At 33.4% G+C, this 20,490-nt stretch overlaps 4 protein-coding genes across 22 annotated transcripts in view; all 4 read left to right on the forward strand.

Annotated features, from left to right (window-relative positions):
* LOC105971871 (uncharacterized) overlaps positions 1–9,962 on the forward strand; it is a 52,739-nt gene extending 42,777 nt beyond the window's left edge. The window contains exon 5 of one of the 2 annotated variants that reach the window (XR_016031672.1): positions 9,734–9,962. The gene's annotated coding sequence lies outside the window, so the exon portion shown is untranslated. The remainder of the gene's footprint in view (positions 1–9,733) is intronic. The other variant, XM_088819332.1, reaches the window with a different exon arrangement.
* LOC105971686 (uncharacterized) lies at positions 129–20,470 on the forward strand. 14 transcript variants are annotated; one of them, XR_016031667.1, is made up of 6 exons: positions 284–680; positions 18,724–19,047; positions 19,157–19,342; positions 19,415–19,486; positions 19,602–19,999; positions 20,183–20,470. XR_016031667.1 is itself a non-coding variant. In XM_088819328.1 (4 exons), exons 1-3 carry the CDS (start codon positions 348–350, stop codon positions 1,391–1,393), a joined length of 843 nt encoding a protein of 280 aa, XP_088675454.1. In that variant the 5' UTR covers positions 129–347; the 3' UTR covers positions 5,243–5,478. The 14 variants fall into 14 exon arrangements, 6 of the variants coding, with proteins under 6 accessions (XP_088675454.1, XP_012852007.2, XP_088675453.1 ...); XR_016031668.1 differs by having other exon boundaries at positions 19,770–19,999; XR_016031670.1 differs by having other exon boundaries at positions 19,869–19,999.
* LOC105971690 (uncharacterized) lies at positions 2,876–6,091 on the forward strand. 4 transcript variants are annotated; one of them, XM_088819334.1, is made up of 3 exons: positions 2,962–3,319; positions 3,431–3,670; positions 4,189–4,974. In XM_088819334.1, exons 1-2 carry the CDS (start codon positions 3,026–3,028, stop codon positions 3,668–3,670), a joined length of 534 nt encoding a protein of 177 aa, XP_088675460.1. In that variant the 5' UTR covers positions 2,962–3,025; the 3' UTR covers positions 4,189–4,974. The 4 variants fall into 4 exon arrangements, with proteins under 4 accessions (XP_012852012.2, XP_088675460.1, XP_088675461.1 ...); XM_088819333.1 differs by lacking the exon at positions 4,189–4,974 and adding an exon at positions 5,823–6,091 and having other exon boundaries at positions 2,980–3,319; XM_012996558.2 differs by lacking the exon at positions 4,189–4,974 and having other exon boundaries at positions 2,876–3,319; positions 3,431–3,926.
* LOC105971694 (Cystatin/monellin superfamily protein) lies at positions 16,381–17,682 on the forward strand. Of its 2 annotated transcripts, none has more exons than XM_012996561.2 (3): positions 16,381–16,787; positions 17,048–17,246; positions 17,462–17,682. In XM_012996561.2, exons 1-3 carry the CDS (start codon positions 16,584–16,586, stop codon positions 17,479–17,481), a joined length of 423 nt encoding a protein of 140 aa, XP_012852015.2. In that variant the 5' UTR covers positions 16,381–16,583; the 3' UTR covers positions 17,482–17,682. The 2 variants fall into 2 exon arrangements, with proteins under 2 accessions (XP_012852015.2, XP_012852016.2); XM_012996562.2 differs by having other exon boundaries at positions 16,499–16,787; positions 17,072–17,246.
* Positions 20,471–20,490: the final 20 nt, after the last annotated feature.

A 20,490-nucleotide genomic window follows, 5' to 3' on the forward strand; every position in this document is an offset into this window, starting at 1 on the left:
TCAATTTTAAGTTTTTTTTCTTTCTTTTTATTATTTGTAAAAAAAATAAAATAAAGAGAAATTTACCATCTTAAAATCTGAAAAGCAAATAACATGTCATTCTTTTAGTCAAAAGGTGAATGAGGGTGCAAAGTGTTAAATAAATTGTAATTGGAGGGAGCATTTTGCTAAATTTTCAGTTTAAGGGTGCAAGCTGCCAATAACATGCAATTCGAGGGCAAAGTGCCAATTACCCTATAAATAAATATAAATAAATTTAATAAAACAAACGAAGGGGAAAACAACAGACTAGGGTTACGAGAGAGAGATCGAGAGAGATCGCTTGTTCTGAATTCTTCTGCGGCGGCATGAAAAAGGTTTCGAGGAAGGAACCGGAAAAGATTTCAATGAAGAAACAGGAAAAGATGAAGAAATTGCAAGTGCAAAAGGTTTCGATGAAAGAACAGGAAAAGAAGAAGAAATTGCAAGTGCAAAAGGTTTCGATGAAAGAACAGGAAAAGGAGAAGAAATTGCAAATGCTAAAAGTTCCGATGAAAGAAGCCGAAAATAAACCAAAATGTTTTTGGCCAGGAGGAATGGAAATCTTGTATAACGGAGATCCGACGCTCGATGATCCTGAATCCATGGAAATAATGAAAAAATGTGCCCAATTAGTTATTGATTTCTTCAACCAAACACATGTATGTATTCATTCATTTTCTCTCTCTGTTTGTTTCTTTTCATTATAATTTAATTTGGTGTTTGTTTGAATTTTAATTTATATCACCACTGTGGGCGCGTGTGTGTAGATCAACAAATACAGTTTTGTGAAAATGGTGCACGCAACTGTTGTTAGATGTGGAACTTCGATGTTGCATATGGTTTTTAAGGTTAAGCCCGAGCCGCCGGAGGAGGGTAAGAAACCGATAACTGTTCGGGCCGAGGTTTCCCTCAGAAATGATTATGTAGAATACCTTGAATTTCCAGAGGATCAAGGCAATTTGCCCATGAGAATTTTTCCTCTGGGCTCTGTCATTTATGATGGAGAAGATTCCACCTCCTGTGATGCTGATACTATGAACATTATACGTGGATGCGCTGATTTAGCTCTTCAAGTCTACAACAAGATGCAAGTATGTATCTTTTTTTTTTCTTTGTTGTATAAATGATTAATTACAATAATTGCTTCTTCTTGTAATTTATTATATATGTGTGTGTGTGTGTGTAGGCTCACGTATACAGTATGGGGGATGTGGGGCGTGCAACTAGACATTTATCGACCACAGGCTCTATGATTGATTTGGTGTTTACCGCTGAGCCTTGTGATGACGTTCCCATAACTCTCGAAGCTCGGGTTTCCGTCACACATAACTATGTTGAGTTTGTTGAACTTGTTCGTCCTCGCCTGCCGTAGGTATAATCACTTTTTTCTCGTTTTGCTTTTTTTTTTTTTACGCTGCTGCTGCTACGTGTTTCATTATTTTGTAGTGAGAATCTATCTACATATTGGCAAGACTGTGTTGCCGGGACTCGGTTTATTCCACTTAGCCTTGAATCTATATATTAAAATTTATTTTCTTGGTACATGGACTCGTTTTGCTTATGAAATATTAAGTTGTGTTAACTTTAACGTAATCGGGCTGTGATGAACTAACTTTATTTGTGTGCATCTAGACTCCTTTTTTTTATATTGTAAAACAAATGCTGGTGTGTGGAGGTCAATGCCCCGTGGAAGGCTGGAACAATGTTAAGCTTATGTATTTTGGCAATTTGCCTGCTAGTGCTAACAAACGCGTGGCTGTTCGTAAATTATGTTTTTTGCGTTCCATATATATATATGTAGGGCTGGCAATCATACCAATCCACTCAATACTTTGATTTGAGATCGTTCGTGTCATTGAAATTAGTCGAGTTAAACAATGTGTTCATGTTATGTATGGTCTTAGTCGCTGGTGGTAATGTTGATGAGGACTGCATGGAATTCAGTTTCATCCCAAAACTTTTCGTTCTCGTGTTTCCATCGCACACAACTATGTAGACTTTTGTTGAATTTCTCCCTCGTGCTAACCTTTTATAGGTAATAATCATTTTACCTTGACAACAAGAAATATGGGGAAATTAGTTGGATCCCCTGAAAAATATTCCCTATAGCTTTGAGGACATACGAATTTTAATTTTTTGCTAAAGGTTCTGTGCAATTTTTCGCTCTGGATTTAACGCTAGGTCTGGAGTATTTCTAACAAAATTGTTTAGGGAAAGTAACAGTAGGAGGTGATTTGCACAATTTATTTATATTAATATGCAATAACTTGGTTATATTAATAAACAACAACTTATTTAAAATAAACAGAAGAAAATAAATGCATTCCACAACACATCTCTGTAATAGTTTATAATATTATTCAGTCTTGAGTATACTTTATTGTGCAATCTCTGAATGGATGCCTGACATGCTCTTTCCAATCCGGATAGAGATTGTTTTTCAATTGGTTCGGGTCGGAGTGTTGTGGATTCGGGGAGGTCCGATTCGATTGTGAATTTCAGGAAAAGAAAGTGACAATATCAAAATATGTTGCTCAATTCGTGTTGAATTACGCGAAATGCAATGTCTCATTTCGGGTAATCGAACACGGAATGCATACAAAACATCGAAATTTGACAAAATAAATGTGTTTTTTTTTTTTGCTGTCGGCATATTGGTAATTGTTGTGTTATAACCGATTGTATCGGAGATTTTTTTTTTTTTTTTACCATGAAGAAAGTTTTAAAACTTGAAAGTTAAAAGAGAATTTCGAAAATACTAAATGATTTGTCTACAAATACATTATTTCACACTGCAACTAAAAAAAAATCCACTAATATTTACAAACCCCAATTTATTTTGTTTATGGTGCAAGTCATTTATACCAAGCCTTCGTAACTAAAAATCCAGCCCAATACCTCGCCTATCTATTATTTATTTAATTTATTTTAAATTATAAACTTTTTTAAAAACCAAATAAAAAGGAGATACGCGATTAGGGCTTCTAGAGAGAGAGAGAGAGAGATGGCTAGTTGTGAATCCGGTGGCGGCATGAATCAGCTGGAGAATCTGGGAGAGTCCAGCAGGGTGAATAAGAATATGAATCGCAATCGCATTCGCAATCGGAAGCGCAAGCGCAGAGTTCGGAGTGAAGCTAGAGCTCGGACCGTAGCTAGAGCTCGGACCGGAGTTAGAGCTACGGTCGGAGGCGCTACTCTCTTGTACGACCCAGTTTATTCCACGCGCTGTGATCTTCAAACAATGCGTAAGATCGAAGAATATACAGCTCTATGTATCGATATCTATAACAAAACACACGTATGTAATTTTTCTTCAGAATAATTTGTTGATTGTGTATACATACCCATTAATTAATTATAATTTTTTTATCAATTTTAATTAATTGTGTGTGTGTGCGTGTGTGTGTAGGCCGTAAAATACAGTGTGCTGAAGGTGCTCCGTGCAACTGGACATTTATTCGCAGGTTATCAGTACAGGATTACATTTACCGCTAAGCCTGTGAAGGATGATGATGACGATGATAGCAATGCCAAAACCTTTCAAGCTACTTATGCTGTTATATATGAATATGTTGTCTCTGTTGATTTTGCCCCTCCCGCTGAACCGGAATCGGATGAACCGGAATCGGATGAACCGGATCTTGTATAGGTAATCAATTTTATTCTTTTTCAATGGTTTAATTTTTTCTTATTATTTTTTTAATCAATTAATCTCGATGTGTGCATTTAAAAAAGAAAAATCTGCTTTGTTTGGAAACTGGTCCAGGGTTTTATGCAGCTAAGTGGTTAATTATTAATATTTCTTGAACTGGATATCATTCGTAAATATATTTTGTAATCACTCTTTTGGGTTAATACGAATTGTCCAAAAGTTTGTAGGTGCTATATTTCGATATGTTTCTTAATGTTTTGACCGTTGTTGAAAGTGTGCGTAATCTTGAAAGCCAATTCATTGATCCGTAAGATGAGGGCCATCTAAAAAGAAACTTTTCAAAATTGCACTTAAGTGTGTACTTATTATCTCTCAAATTTGAACTCATGAACCATGAGAGAGGCTAATTAATCTAGGTCTGAAATTCAGATCTGGTGGAAGAACAAATTAGCTTTTGTGGCATTGTTTAAAGAATGGATTTTTATTTATTTTTTCATCACAAAAATTGGAGCAAGGTGTTCTTCCTCTCAGTACAATGATGGGCCCCACTTCGGATCCGTTTATGGATTTGGATTACATGGATGAACTGTTGTTAGAAGGTTGCTGGTTAGAAGCAAACGGATCCGAGGTCTCGAATTTCGATTCCTCAGCTCCATTTTCCCCCTTCCAACCTTCGTTCCCATGGCCTGCACTCGAACCCGCCAATCACAACACCGAATCTAGCGCAAGCCCGTCAAAATAGGGCCAACACGAGGGTCAAAAATCGTATTTCCCCGACAATCTATCCATATCCCAGTCCCGTATTTCCTCCGAAAATTATTTGCTCGAGAGCTGCGAACTCATCAGCAAAAGGTGGTGGATTGCGCCTAGGCCTTCGTTGTCGGTCGGTTACTTCAAGCACTCGCTTACATTAATGATTGCTCGAGGGATAAGAACGTACTTATCCAGGTGTGGGTCCCGGTCAACGGAGGTGGCAAGCGTGTGTTGACCACGAATAGCCAGCCTTTTTCCCTCGATTTGAACTGTCCCTGCCTTGCTCATACAGAGAAATATCGGTGAATTATCAGTTCCCAGTCGAGGAAGATTCTAAAGAGGTTGTGGGATTGCCGCCCTTGTACATTTGTTTATGCCGTATGTGGAAATTTTCATTTCCGCCTTGTGACGCTGTTTTACCTCGCTCTTTTATCTAACTGAACCTGTGTTCTTCTTGATTCTTGACATGACAGTTCTCCTTCCTCTCTAAGATACATTGAACAAATTTAGCCGGTTACTTTGCTGGTTTTAATGTTGCATTCCATACCATATAACAATAATCTAACATAAATTTATGCTACGAAGAAAAGATTGAGGTACTGCTCCATCAAGCAAATAATAATAGTTCAAAAGAAATCGAAATTTATATCTTATGAAGAAAATTAACTGGGCACCGACACCGCACCTTGTGCGGTGCTTCGAGACTAGTATATATATATATATATATATATGTTTGTATAGTTGTATATCGTTTTGTGATTTAGGTTTTTTTTTCGCTTCATCTCTGCTTTTTCTTTGGTTTTCTAATTTTATCAGGTTACTACAAAGATCAAACCTCACACAATTTTGCAAATATTCATCTGAAAATGTTGGAATAAAAGTGCTTGACCCTGTCAACATCACATTGGTAAGATGCTTAGCCTATCTCAAAAGGAATAAAACAATTTAATTTGGAATATGAACTTAAGCATGCTGTAGTATTTGCTCGTTCATTAAATGTCGCTTTTGAGGTTGTTAATGGTTTTAAAGCATACTTGGAAAAGTAGTTCCAACTCCGTTTAAAAAAAAGGGGTAATATGCCTCACACCCTCAAACCAAACCTAATTAAATATAAGTGACAATCTCAAATAAAACATTTTAACTACACCCTTATTTTAAAATAAAAATTGATACACATCCTTTGTTTTTTATTTAACCCCAAAATAGCCTTACAATACCTAATAAAAATCACTCTTTCTCTCTCTTCCCCTCCCCCCCTCCCCTCTATCTCACGCCGCTCAACAACCCTCACCTATTCTGACTCTCTCTCTCTCTCTCTCTCTCTCTCTCTCTCTCTCTCTCTCTCTCTCTCTCTCTCTCTCTCTCTCTCTCTCTCTCTCTCTCTCTCTCTCTGAAGGCCACTGGCTGCAGCCACAAAGGGAGCAGGAGCAACAACAAGTCCAGCACATGCTATGGTGGAGAAGGTGGTGGTTTCAAAGGGTTGTGCGGTGGGCATCTGCGGGGGGGATTGCGCGGTGGAGAGAGCAGTTCTTCTCTATTTTTCTTTATAAGGATTTGGTATTGAAAATAGATAAACAAATCGATTTTATTCATTTTTTTTTATAAAGATTTGTAATTGCAAGCATATTTTGACTAATTGAATTTGATGTTCTTGTTTTTTTAAAAGTTTTTTCTTCGTTTGGATATGATTTGTTATTATTTTCGATTTGTTGTAGATCTAGATTTTGCAAAAGGGGTTAGGAGACTACGGTTGCGACGACTGCGACTTTTGGCTTCAAGGATTTGGGCGGAGGTTGCTTTGACTGCTAGGGTTGGCGGCTAGGGTTTGGAATAGACACCGTAGTAAACCATAGTATACCATATTACACCATAGTATACTATGGTCTACTACATACTATGAATATATAGAGAATACCATAGTACACCACAGTCTACTACATACTGTGAACATAACATATATAGGATGTGCGATATCGACTACAATGACTATAGATGACTACTATATTTATTGATAGAAGAAAAATAAAAATAAAATAACAAATTAAAAATTATGTAAATTGAATTAAAAAAAAACATGTTTTTTTATAATTTTCAATATTATGTACAAAAAAGAAAACAAAAGTTTTTTTTTATAAAATTGTATAAAATTTTGAAATGAAGAAAGAAAAAAAAAACGAAGACAAAATGGTATTCTGTAAAACAAATAATTAAAAAAGTTATATGAAAAAATGAAAGTATTAAATGCAAATAAAAAATGATAAATACAGTTTGAATTTACTAAATACTGAGTGGAGGGGTATTTTTTGAATGGATTTTATAAAGGATGTAAAGCAAATGTTTATTTGGGCTTGTCATTTAGTTCTAATAAGTTTTGTCACCAGGGACCTATATATGAAGACCCCTAAAAAAAATAGAAAAAAAATCGGAAAACTTTAATTTTGGAAAATTGGGAAGAAAATACTTATTCCAAAATTAGAAAATTTCAGATCGGAATGGTAGCTTTCATAAATTTCCAATTTTTGCTTACCTTAAATAATAAATATAAAATACATAATAATATTGGTATCTTAATTGTAATATTCGGAAAACAAAATCAGTATTTTTTGATTTATTTTCATAACTTTAATCGGAACAGAAATCAGAATCTAATCTATATTCCATTTCCGATTAAAATAATTTAAGAAAAATAGAAAGTCGTAATTTCAAAATTCGAATTGAAAAATAGTTATATAAAAAAAAAACCCGAATCGAAATGGGCAGAAATAAAAGAAATTCGTACTTACTTCCACCCCTACCCCACTCCAAAACCTCAACCCCTTTTTGGGAAAAAATATTATAAACTTTCAAACAGAAAAGGACTTTTAAGCAAATAGCAAAAATCCAAGAAATAAGAAATGAGTAAATCAGCTACTACTGCTCGGGTTACATTCCATTCCACCCCTTGCAGCCCAACCCATTCTCAAAATGCAGCCCATTATTACCTCTCAACCTTTTTTTTGTTTTTTATATTTTATTTTTTTTAATAATTATTTAAACTTGGAGGGTAGACTTTGTAATGTTACTTAGGTCAAATGGTGTTAAGGTCAAATGTATGAAAACTAACAACGAGGGCCACATTGACACAATTTTTTAAGTAAAGAAGGCAAATCGATGCAATTGAGAGTAGAAGGGGGTAAAGTGATATCGTGCCAAACTAGAAGGGGGCAAATCGATGTAATTGAAAGTAGAAGGGGGTAAAGTGTTATCGAACCAAACTAAAAGGGGGCAAATCGATGCAATTGAGAGTAAAATAGGTAAAATAATATCGAGCCAGAGTACAGGAGCGAAATTGAAATTTAACCTAAATTAAATAAACCTTAACAAACCAACGAAAGGTGAAAAACAGACCAGGGTTTCGATCGATCGATCAAGAGAGAGATTGCTTGTTCTGATGAAAAAAGTTCCGATGAAGGAATCGGAAAAGATTTCAACGAAGAAACAGGAAAAGAAGAAGAAATTGCAAGTGCAAAAAGTTCCGATTCGATTGTGAATTTCAGGAAAAAAAAGTGACAATATCAAAATATGTTGCTCAATTCGTGTTGAATTCCGTGAAATGCAATATCTCATTTCGGGTAATCGAACACGGAATGCATACAAAACATCGAAATTAGACAAAATAAACGTGTTTTTTTTTATGTCGTCATATTGGTAATTGTTGTGTTATAACCGATTGTATCGGAGATTTTTTTTTTTACCATGAAGAAAGTTTTAAAACTTGAAAGTTAAAAGAGAATTTCGAAAATTCTAAACGATTTCTCTACAAATAAATCATTTCACACTGCAACTAAAAAAAATCCACTAATATTTACAAACCCCAATTTATTTTGTTTATGGTGCAAGTCATTTATACCAAGCCTTCGTAACTAAAAATCCAGCCCATTACCTCTCCTATTTATTATTTATTTAATTTATTTTAAATTATAAACTTTTTTAAAAACCAAATAAAAAGGAGATACGCGATTAGGGCTTCTAGAGAGAGAGATGGCTAGTTGTGAATTCGGTGGCGGCATGAATCAGCGGGAGAATCTGGGAGAGTCCAGCAGGGTGAATAAGGATATGAATCGCAATCGGAAGCGGAAGCGCAAGCGCAGAGTTCGGAGTGAAGCTAGAGCTCGGGCCGTAGCTAGAGCTCGGACCGGAGTTAGAGCTACGGTCGGAGGCGCTACTCTCTTGTACGACCCAGTTTATTGCACGCGCTGTGATCTTCAAACAATGCGTAAGATCGAAGAATATACAGCTCTATGTATCGATATCTATAACAAAACACACGTATGTAATTTTTCTTCAGAATAATTTGTTGATTGTGTATACATACCCATTAATTAAATTTTTTTTTATCAATTTTAATTAATTGTGTGTGTGCGTGTGTGTGTGTAGGCCGTAAAATACAGTGTGGTGAAGGTGCTCCGTGCAACTGGGCATTTATTCGCTGGTTATCAGTACAGGATTACATTTACCGCTAAGCCTGTGAAGGATGATGATGACGATGATAGCAATGCCAAAACCTTTCAAGCTACTTATGCTTATATATATAAATATGTTGTCTCTGTTGATTTTGCCCCTCCTGCTGAAACGGAATCGGATGAACCGGAATCGGATGAACCGGATCTTGTATAGGTAATCAATTTTATTCTTTTTCAATGGTTTAATTTTTTCGTATTATTTTTTTAATCAATTAATCTCGATGTGTGCATTTAAAAAAGAAAAATCTGCTTTGTTTGGAAACTGGTCCAGGGTTTTATGCAGCTAAGTGGTTAATATTAATATTTCTTGAACTGGATATCATTCGTTGTTATATCTATGTCTTATTATTCATTTTGTTCCAGCTACCGTCGAAATAGAGCAAACAGCCAAATCTCAGCTAACAAGAAATAGTTTTTAATTTGTGTGTATAATAACTCTAGTACGTAATTTTAACTTTTAATTACTACTTCGGAAAGATGTTTTGTAATCACTCTTTTGGGTAAATACGAATAGTCCAAAAGTTTGTAGTTGCTATATTTCAATATGTTTCTTAATTCTTATGAATTAATGTCGGAGGACTTTAATTAACGTTTTGACCGTTCTTGAAAGTGTCCTGATCTTGAAAGTCAATTCATTGAGGGCCATCTAAAAAGAAACTTTTCAAAATTGCACTTAAGTGTGTACTTATTATCTCTCAAATTTGAACTCATGAACCATGAGAGAGGCTAATCAATTGAAATGTAATGTCTGAAGTATGTCAACCTTCCTTTTAACAGCGTTCGTTCCGCTGTATACTTTTACCAGCATTTGACGCCTTTCAGGATTTTTTCATTTTGCAGGTGATTCCAGCCTCTAGGTTCACAGTAACTATATATTAAGTTGTGTTAGTTTAAACGTAATTTGTGTGCATCTAGAATCCCTTTTTGTGAAAAGAAATGACTGTGTGGAGGTCAATGCCATGTGGAACAATGCTAAGCTCATGTATTTTCACATTTTGCTTGCTACTGCTAGATTTTGTGGTTGTCTAATTTATGCGTCCTGGCAACTTGATGATTGATGAATTTTATCAGCTGTTTAAATAGTCTAAAATGCAGGCAAGTGTGCCTTGTTTTTACAGATGTGGTGTGAACTGTGAAGTAGATTCATCAATAACTTTATATGTAATTCAGGATATAAATATTTCCTTTCTCCTGTTAAGATAAATCTAGTATTGAACGGACGATGTGAAATGTGCACAAGCGTGCAATGCTATTGTCACTGTTCTAACAGAAAATCGTTAATTCCCTAACTAAACTGTTACTCCCTCGTTCAGTAACCAGAAATTGCTCAAGGGCTGCAGAAACAAATGTCTACAGAAGACAAAAATGACAAATAAGTTACTCGATCGGTACAAATAACAGAGTTTAAATATCAATATACTTCAGAAAGTTGCTAATCTCCCATCTTAAATAGCTCCAGCTTTTGAATGATGTGGATCAAATACTCCAAACTCCTACAAGTAAATTCAAATCAGTACTTCGAATCTTCCCAAGTACTATTAGATATCGGATAATTAAACCGAGACAATGCACGAAACCAGGGTATAGATATCGGATAATTAAACTGAGACAATGCACGAAACCAGGGTGTAGATATCGGATAATAAGAAAAACTTTTTGAACATGCAAAACATTAAGTGAAGATATGTCAAATTGTGGTGAGTTTACCTTACTTTCAACTTAGGTAGGACTATGGTTGGTCCTGCAAAGGAAGTGAAAGGGAGAGAGCAAAACTTCGTGAGAGAAGAGTCCAGACCAATATATGGTTATTAGTTAGAGTACACAAATGCAATTTTCTGTTATATTTAAAGAACTAGTCACCTTTTAATTATTTAAACAATAAAAAGGTTATCATAGATCCTTTCAAAATGATTATGCATATACTTGTATATAAAAAAATTGTGATTACACATATATACCTCAAGGAAAACACCATCGGCGTACGACTGTATACTAACGAGACCGCAACGCACTTTCGCAAATCCTTTATCTCCCCAATCGGATCCCCACGTATTTTGCACGATCCAGTAATCGTATCCTTGGGCATCAACCCCGTAGCCTACGATAAGCACGATGTGTGATCCTGAATATTTTCCATAATTTTCTTTGTAGACTTCCTTCAAAATAGTTAAAAAAAACACATTAATATGTTATTAAATTATAACAAATTTTATTAAAAAAAAGTTACTGATTTACCGGTCCCACAAAGTCTAGAAAGCTCTCAAACACATCCATATAAGCAAGAACCGGATGTCCCTTGGATATAATTTTCTTCACTTTGTGTCTTCTAAAGTCGTCTATGGCTACAACTTTGTGTACCCTAACTTTTGGACCCTATAGAAAAAAAAAACACTCATTAATTAACATTAAATAAAATGAATTATAAGAAGAAGTGATTAACTTATAATTAATTACTTACCGAAGGTATCTGATGATTTTTCTGTATGCCACCGACATATGGGTAGTCGGAATTTAGCGAGACTCCTTTGTGCTTCGCGTACAATAGCCCTATCGTCCCTGTGGCCCCGTAAAATTCCATTTCACTACGTGGACATTTTTTCTGTCCTCGCGGGTATCTTTTAGATACCGGACATGATTTGTAGTAATCAACACTATCGGGCTTATCTTGGTACACCTGATCTACCAAATGTTGCACGGATGCACGGTATTTTTTGTACTTGGGGTTTGAATTACGTAGATGTAATTGCAGCTCGTATGTTAGTAGAGCTCCAACAGCTTGTGCCCAACAGTCTGGTATGAAAAAATATATTATGTATTAGAACTAAGGTTATGTTGGTTAATTTTAACTGCATTTTTTCCTTCTAAACTAAGGTTAGATTGTTTATTCTCCTTCATTAATATATTAACAAAAAATCACCAATAATAAAGATAATGTGATGCATTCCGTAGCTAAATATATATATGTACATAATTATCCATTGTTTTACTAAAATATTGTACATAATAAATTATACAATTGTTTACTTATACCGATTTGCATACTTGTAGTTTTTTGTTAAATTTCAAAAAATAAATATTTACTTACGGAGATTATTGGATATTTATTCTTGAAGTTCATTTTTGGGATATACGAAGCATTATAATATTGAACATAATAAATTCTAAAATAATTCAATATAACATATTTGCAGTTGAGCATATATTTTGTGAAGAGTTCAGAAAATTAGAAGTATTTGCTTTTGCCTACTTTCTATTGTGTAGATACACGAAAAAAATAAGAGGGATATGTATAGACACATATATATATATATATATATATATATGTTTGAAGTCAGAGACGTGTTTGAGCAATTTTTTTAATATTTAATTATTTAAATATCATTTCTATTTATTTTTATATACCAAAAAACCAAGAAGAAATATATATTGAATACTCATTATTCAACATATATAGGCCCATATAAAAGCCCATATAAATTCAGAAATTCTACAATGAATATAGCAAGAAAGAAGCTACACTAAATTTAATAAGGCTCTAATTTAAATGTCTGAAACTAGAAACGTGGTATTTTTAAGTTTTCAGAATTCAAAAATATATATATTTTTAATAATACACATAGACGTAGTAATTAATATATTTAGGCCCATATAAAAGCCCATATAAATATACAATTTGAATTTTAACAACATTATAATGTGTAAATTAATTTCAACATAAATATATATAATAATAATAAGGGAATAGTAATTTTACTCATTATTTACCATTATGTTTCTGATTTATCATGGGACTTCTCACTCCTAAATCCAACAAATTGTAATATCTGGGTGGCGGCACGTCCGACATAACGAAATTCTAAACCTGAAAATTAAAACAGATGAAGATCAGATAATTTCACTATATATATATATATATATATATATATATATATATATATATATATATATATATATATATATATATATATATATATATATATATATATATATATTTATTTGCGAAAGTAAACTAACAAAGAAATGGAATTTTGAAGCTGAAAAAACGCACTGTAAAAATAGTTCAAAAATCCATAAAAGGTGAATTAAAAATCCTTTTTTTGTTATAAATAAATTGGAAAAGAAAATGTACAATGATTTGAAGATCACAATACAAACCCTAATAATTTCTATATATACTGAAAAAACCGAAAATACACTTATATATATATATATATATATATATATATATATATATATATATATATATATATATATATATATATATATATATGTATAGTATATATGTATAGTATATATGTATAGTATATACTGGTATATATTGTATGTTTTTACTAGCAACAGTATATATTATTAAAATGCATGCGAACCCAACAAATATTTCTGGAGTTGCATGGGTAAAAAAAATATAATACCGTTTCGATCAAAAGATTAAGAACAAATTTTTTTTTTTAAGTTGCACACACTGTGTAAGAAAGAGAGAGAGAGTATATATAGCAGCTGGTTGGCCAAAACCCAATATATATATATATTATATATATAGACACACACAAAGTCAATTTATCATCTTTTAGTCTCTCTCTCTCTCACACACACACACACACACACTATCACACACTATCATTAAGATCATTAATTAAATTCTACCCCACGCGGCCACTGTGTCTAGTACTGTGAGTTCTTGCTGTCACTAAGATAGATACAGAGAGGGGAAGAAGAAAAAGAAAAAAATTGTTTATAAATTATATATATATTCCCATAAAGACAAACTGTATATACTGTATTAATGAATGAATGAATGAATGATGAGTGCTAAAAAAAGATGAGGCGAATCAGCGCCGAACAGGCAGCAGGCATTAAATGGGTCCCTGTGGTAATTAATTAACTAATGTTCAGAACTAACTCATCTTCTTCAACCTGTGAATGGAGTACTGTGAGTTATATTAAATTAATTAAATAATTAATTCAACTGATGCTGCTCTGCTACTGATTCCAGCTACCTAGTGCATGAAATTACTACAATTCAGTGTTCTTTATATATATATATATATATATATATATATATATATATATATATATATATATATATATATATATATATGGCTAGCAGCTGAAATCTCTATTTAGTTTCAAGGAATGTTTGAATATTTAAATTATTGGATCATATTTATGATGATGTAAGGATTAGATTTCATTAATTTGGATTATTATTTTATTGCCATGATCTCTAATACATGATGCTTAACCCATTTTAAATAATTAGTGAATTTTGAGACATGAAGTTAAATAAAAATTCAAATTAAATTATTAGGAGCCTAATTATTACTATGTGGGCTGTTGCTTTTTTTTATTCTTTTTTTTTTTAATGTACAGTTTGAAATTTAATTCAGTGTTTCCACCTCTGGTAATAATTAATGATATTGCATGGATATGGAAAAAAAATGAAAAAGGAAACAAATGGAAAGATAGCATCAAATGAGGAAGAAAGAGCATAGGTATCATTACGCAAAACACACACACACACACACACACATATATATATATATATATATATATATATATATATATATATATATATATATATATATATATATATATATATATATATATTTTTTTTTTGATATACCTAATTGGGCCGGCCCAATGGACCCCCAAATTTATCTAACAATTAGGCCCAACACACGAAAGCCCAAACACCTTCAAAGTAAGACTTGGGCCCAACAAAGTAAGTCCAACTCAATCAACGACATATAAATAGATATTTTACTCATTTGTTAAGGTACGTTCTAATTATTGACAATCAACTCCGAGTTTTATTCTCTCTACTATCTCTACGATCCGTACATCTGACTTGAGCGTCGGAGGGGTTTCCGCCGGATCAACCCCGGCTTAGTTCACATGTGCTCATTTTGTAGGGACCTCAGGATCATCGAGTCGACTAGCTACTGATCAGCTTTGCTCTCCTAGTTCTTTTTTTATACTACTCCGGTGAGCTATATTTTAGCATCATCATATATATATATATATATATATATATATATATATATATATATATATATATATATATATATATATGTGTGTGTGTGTGTGTGTGTGTAAAATAGAGAAAAGATAGGGGCAAGGTAGAAGCATTCGTTGCTGCTTGTGATGATGGTGCCAAAAATTACTCCACCTAGCTAGCAGAAATGCGACGCCATGGGATTGTGGATTTAAATGCATCAACACTGTTTTTTTTTTCTTTGTGATTTAAATCTTTGAAGGGGGTTTTTCTTAATTAATGAATCTTTAAATGTTAATGCATTTTTGTGTGGATTGTGGATGCAGGTGTCACCTTGTGGAAATGCAACGCAATCATGCACAAGGAATACAATATATATATATATATATATATATATATATATATATATATATATGTTATATTTCCCTTAATTAGGTTAACTTCCTTTGATTAAGTAGAATTATTTAAATATTTATAAATTAAATAAGAAATTTATATATAAACTCGATTTTTTAATTATAAAGCCGCACATGTCACAATAAATATCTTCATTGTAAAAGGGTGCAAATTTAGACCGAATAATTTGTTATAATAGGAAAAGCGGATGCCATATGATGATTGACACGTGGAAATTTAAATAAAAATATAATTAGTATTCTAATAATTTGAAAAAAAAAACGAAAAAAGAAAACCTCAACATAACCCATAACCTGTCTAGCCCTAATTATAGTTGCGTGATTTATTAAGAGTTAAGACTTAAAAGTGTCACATGTCAAAAAATTAGTTAATCCGATTTATATTAAATATCTACTCATCCGCTCATAATTTAATCTCATTGTAAAAATCTTAAAAGTGTCACATGTCAAAAAATTAGTTAATCCGATTTATATTAAATATCTACTCATCCGCTCATAATTTAATCTCATTGTAAAAATGTGAGATAAGAAATTTGAATGACATCACAAGAAATAAGAAGGGAAAATTGTAGTTTTGGTCATATATGTTGGCTTATTTAAGAATTTAGTCCTCTAACATGTCATGTTTCAGTTTTACACACAATAACTTTGCAAATATAGTATTTTCAGTCACATTTTTGCATGATTTTTAATTTCATGAGCGAACAAATAAACTTGACGCATTTTACTTGTATGGACACTTGAAAATTTATAAATTCGACATCTAACTTACCAATTGCCGAACTTTAATTATGTGAGACGATTCATCTATAAATCAAATTAGAGGAGTATTTATAACTTTTAAGTGTCCATATAAATAAATTTCTACGAATTTGTGAGATACATCATTAAACAACAACTAAAATTCAAAGTTGAAATATGACAACTTAAAATTGAAAATAGGACTAAAAATACTAATTTTACATAATTATTGCGTGTAAAATTGAAATAGAACAACTTAAAATACTAAACCGCTAAACAGAACAACATATAGCCTATAGGACCAAATTTACAATTTCCCCAAATAAGAAATCCAAAAGTGAATCAAGGTGTCACAGCCCAACCCATTCTCAAAATCCACCCCCACCAACCCCCAAATCCCCAAATCCCCAAACCCCTTTTTAAAAATAAATAAATAAAGACAAAAAAAAAATTTATAAACTTTTAGAAGCCGACAAAGGGGGAAAAACGATTAGGGTTCCGATATGGCTTGCTGTGAATCCGGCGACGGCATCAAAGTTTCGAAACCGCAAGACAATCAGGAGAATTTGGAAACGGTGAAAAAATTTGCAGAGGTAGATGTGGGCTGTGTCTGGTACGACGGAGATCCGACCCGCTGTGATGGTAAAACAATGGATCTTCTCAAGGAATGTGTCGATTTAGCTATTTATGTCTACAACAATACACATGTATGTATTCTCTCTCTCTCTCTCTCTTCCTCTCTTCCTCTCTCTCTCTCTCTCTCTCTCTCTCTCTCTCTCTCTCTCTCTCTCTCTCTCTCTCTCTCTCTCTCTCTCTCTCTCTCTCTCTCTCTCTCTCTCTCTCTCTCTCTCTCTCTCCATCTTTTTCTTAAAAAAAAAATTGTTCATGTTTATTCTGTTGCTATTAATAATGAATAATTGATAATTGCTTGTTATTTTAATTTAATATGTTTATGTGTGTATTATAGTACGTGAAATACGATTTTTTAAAGCTGGTGCACGCAACCGGGCATCTATCCGGCGGTTTTGCGGTGACTATAAGGTTTACCGCCGTCGCTAGGCCTGTGTATGACGAGGAGGATAATCTCAAAACTTTTCGAGCTCGTGTTTCCATCACACATAACTATGTTGAGTTTGTTGATTTTGTTGACGAGCCTACTGCTATAGGTAAATCATTTTTTTTATTTTTATTTTCATTTTTTTTTCTTAAGTTGTTGCTCTATGTTTCAAAATTTTTACTCTTCATATACATGATATCGAACCTATCTCGACTTTGTTGACGAGCCCGTGTGCCGCCGGGACTCACTTCATTCTACTTAGTCTAGAAAATTTGTTGTTTGTTTTTTTCATTTAACACCTCTCGGGTTTTTTTCATTTTGCAGGTGATCCATGTTCACAGTAGCAGCTATACATATTTATATAGTATTCTTATGAAATATTAAGTTGTGTTGACTTTAATGTAATCGGAAAAACTATGGTGTGTGGATGTCAATGCCACGTGGATGGCTGGAACAATGTTTAGCTTATGTATTTTGGCAATTTGCTTGCTAATGCTGGATTCTGTGGTTGTCCAATTTATGTTTAATTTCTTCTCTTTGGGATTCTTCTTTTTTTGTTTATTTCTGCGGAATTTGTGGTTTTCCAACTAGTGGGTGGTGAACAAACACGTGGCTGTTTGTAATTTACGTTTTTTTCGGCCCATATATATATTTAGGGCTGGCGATCAAACAAATCTTGATTTGAGATCGTTCGTGTTCGTTTCATTGTATTAATCAAGAATACTTCGGAGAGGGATAACACATCTTTGCTGAGAGTTGCAAGTTAGTTGGCTATCAGACTTTTGTTCCGAAGCGATTTCAGCATTTTGCCGACATATATTATATAGATATTTTCATTAGTCGTGCAGAGGGGAAACACTTTTGAGGCACTAGTTCATGCATCAAGTTATTGCATAATGCATATATATATATTGATTTTCCATTTTCCGTTATTTTTTTTGGTGGAGAATTTCGATGAACATACGCATATATCTTTTTAACTTCGATGCATATGTTACTATATTCATATATCTTTGTCACTGTTTATCCCGAATATGATCTAATCCATATCAACTATTGGAGAAAACAAAAAGTGTCATCCTTAATTAATATTTGTAAATTTCTTGTAGATACTATATCAAAATGTGTGTATTTTTATCAAAATAAAATCGGAAATATTTTATATTTTGCTATATATTTATGTAAAAAAAAAATAAAAAATTGGCAATATGCTAAACGCCTTTCGGAGCTAATTTCCTTTCATATTAGGGCATTCCAATTTTACCATTTTACGTAAAGTACATTAATATGGTATAGACGAGTTTGCCCCCAACCATTTTCCCCAACTCATTTTCAAAATCCAGCCCATTTCCTCAGGTGAAAACAGACTAGGGTTTCGATCGAGAGAGAGAGAGAGAGAGAGAGAGAGATCGCTTGTTCTGATGAAAAAAGTTCCGATGAAGGAACCGGAAACGGTTTCAATGAAGAAACATGAAAAGAAGAAGAAATTGCAAGTGCAAAAAGTTCTGATGAAAGAACCGGAAAATAAACCAAAATGTTTTAATTACTTCTTCTTTTATATCACCTCTGTGGGCGTGTGTGTGTAGATCAACAAATACAGTTTTGTGAAAATGGTGCACGCAACTGCAATTAGATTCGGAACTTCGATGTTGCATATGGCTTTTAAGGTTAAGCCCGAGCCGCCGGAGGAGGGTAAGAAACCGATAACTGTTCGGGCCGAGGTTTCCCTGAGAAATGATTATGTAGAGTACATTGAATTTCCAGAGGATCAAGACAATTTGCCCATGAGAATTTTTCCTCTGGGCTCTGTAATTTATGATGGAGAAGATCCCACCTCCTGTGATGCTGATACTATTAAAATGATCCAGGGATGTGCCGATTTAGCTCTTCAAGTCTACAACAAGATGCAAGTATGTATCTTTTTTTTTTCTTTGTTGTATAAATGATTAATTACAATAATTGCTTCTTCTTGTAATTTATTATATATATATATATATATGTGTGTGTGTGTGTGTGTAGGCTAACGTATACAGTATGGGGGATCTGGGGCGTGCAACTAGACATTTATCGACCACAGGCTCTATGGTGGATTTGGTGTTTACCGCTAAGTCTCGTTATGATGTTTTCATAACTCTCGAAGCTCGGGTTTCCGTCACACATAACTATGTTGAGTTTGTTGATCTTGTCCGTCCTCGCCTGCCGTAGGTATAATCACTTTTTTCTCGTTTTGTTTTTTTTTCTTAACCTGCTGCTACTACGTGTTTCATTATTTTGTAGTGAGAATCTATCTACATATTTACAAGACTGTGTTGCCGGAACTCGGTTCATTCTACTTAGCTTTGAATCTCGGTATTAAAATTTCTTTTCTTGGTACATGGACTCGTTTTGCTTATGAAATATTAAGTTGCGTTAACTTTAATGTAATCCTTTTTTTATATGTGAAAACAAATGATGGTGTGTGGAGGCCAATGCCATGTGGAAGACTGGAACTATGTTAAGCTTATGTTTCTTCTCTTTGGGATTCTTCTTATTTTGTTTATTTCTGCGGAATTTGTGGTTTTCCAATTAGTGGGTGGTGAACAAACACGTGGCTGTTTGTAAATTACGTTTTTCGGCCCATATATATAAGTAGGGATGGCAATCAAACCAATCCACTCAATACCTTGATTTGAGATCGTTCGATTCATTGAAATTAGTCGAGTTAAACAAAGTATTCATGTTATGGTCTTAGTTGCTGGTGGTAATGTTGATGAGGACTGCGTGGAATTCAGTTTCATCCCAAAACTTTTCGGTCTCGTGTTTCCATCGCACACAACTATGTAGACTTTTGTTGAATTTCTCCCTCGTGCTGACCTTTTATAGGTAATAATCATTTTTCCCATTTTGCTCTTCTTAAGCTGTTGGCTTCTATATGTTCCATAATTTTACTCGTCGTATACATATCTACATTCTTATATAATAAATATACATGGCTTTATTTGTAGTTCCCTATGATTATTAGTGTTACTTATTGAGTTATAACCTTATGACTTGTTGCTTTTATAGGCAATCAAGAATGCTTATGGCTATGAGACTTTTGTTCCAAATTCGTTCCAGAAGCGATTTCAACATTTTACCGACATAATATTTTCATTAGTGTTTTTGTGCAGGGGGCATCACTTGTGAGGCACTAGTTCATCAAGTTATTGGATACATATATAGATTTTCCGTTTTTCCTTTTTTTTTTTGGTTGCAGAATTTGGATGAACATATGCATTTATCTTTTTAACTTCGATGCATATGTTACTATGTTCATATATCTTTGTTACCGGTTATCCGAATATGATCTAATCCGATCCATATCAATTGTCGGA

This window comes from Erythranthe guttata, chromosome 6 (assembly GCF_056151865.1).
Source record: "Erythranthe guttata isolate IM_541 chromosome 6, IM_541, whole genome shotgun sequence".
Lineage (NCBI taxonomy): Eukaryota > Viridiplantae > Streptophyta > Magnoliopsida > Lamiales > Phrymaceae > Erythranthe > Erythranthe guttata.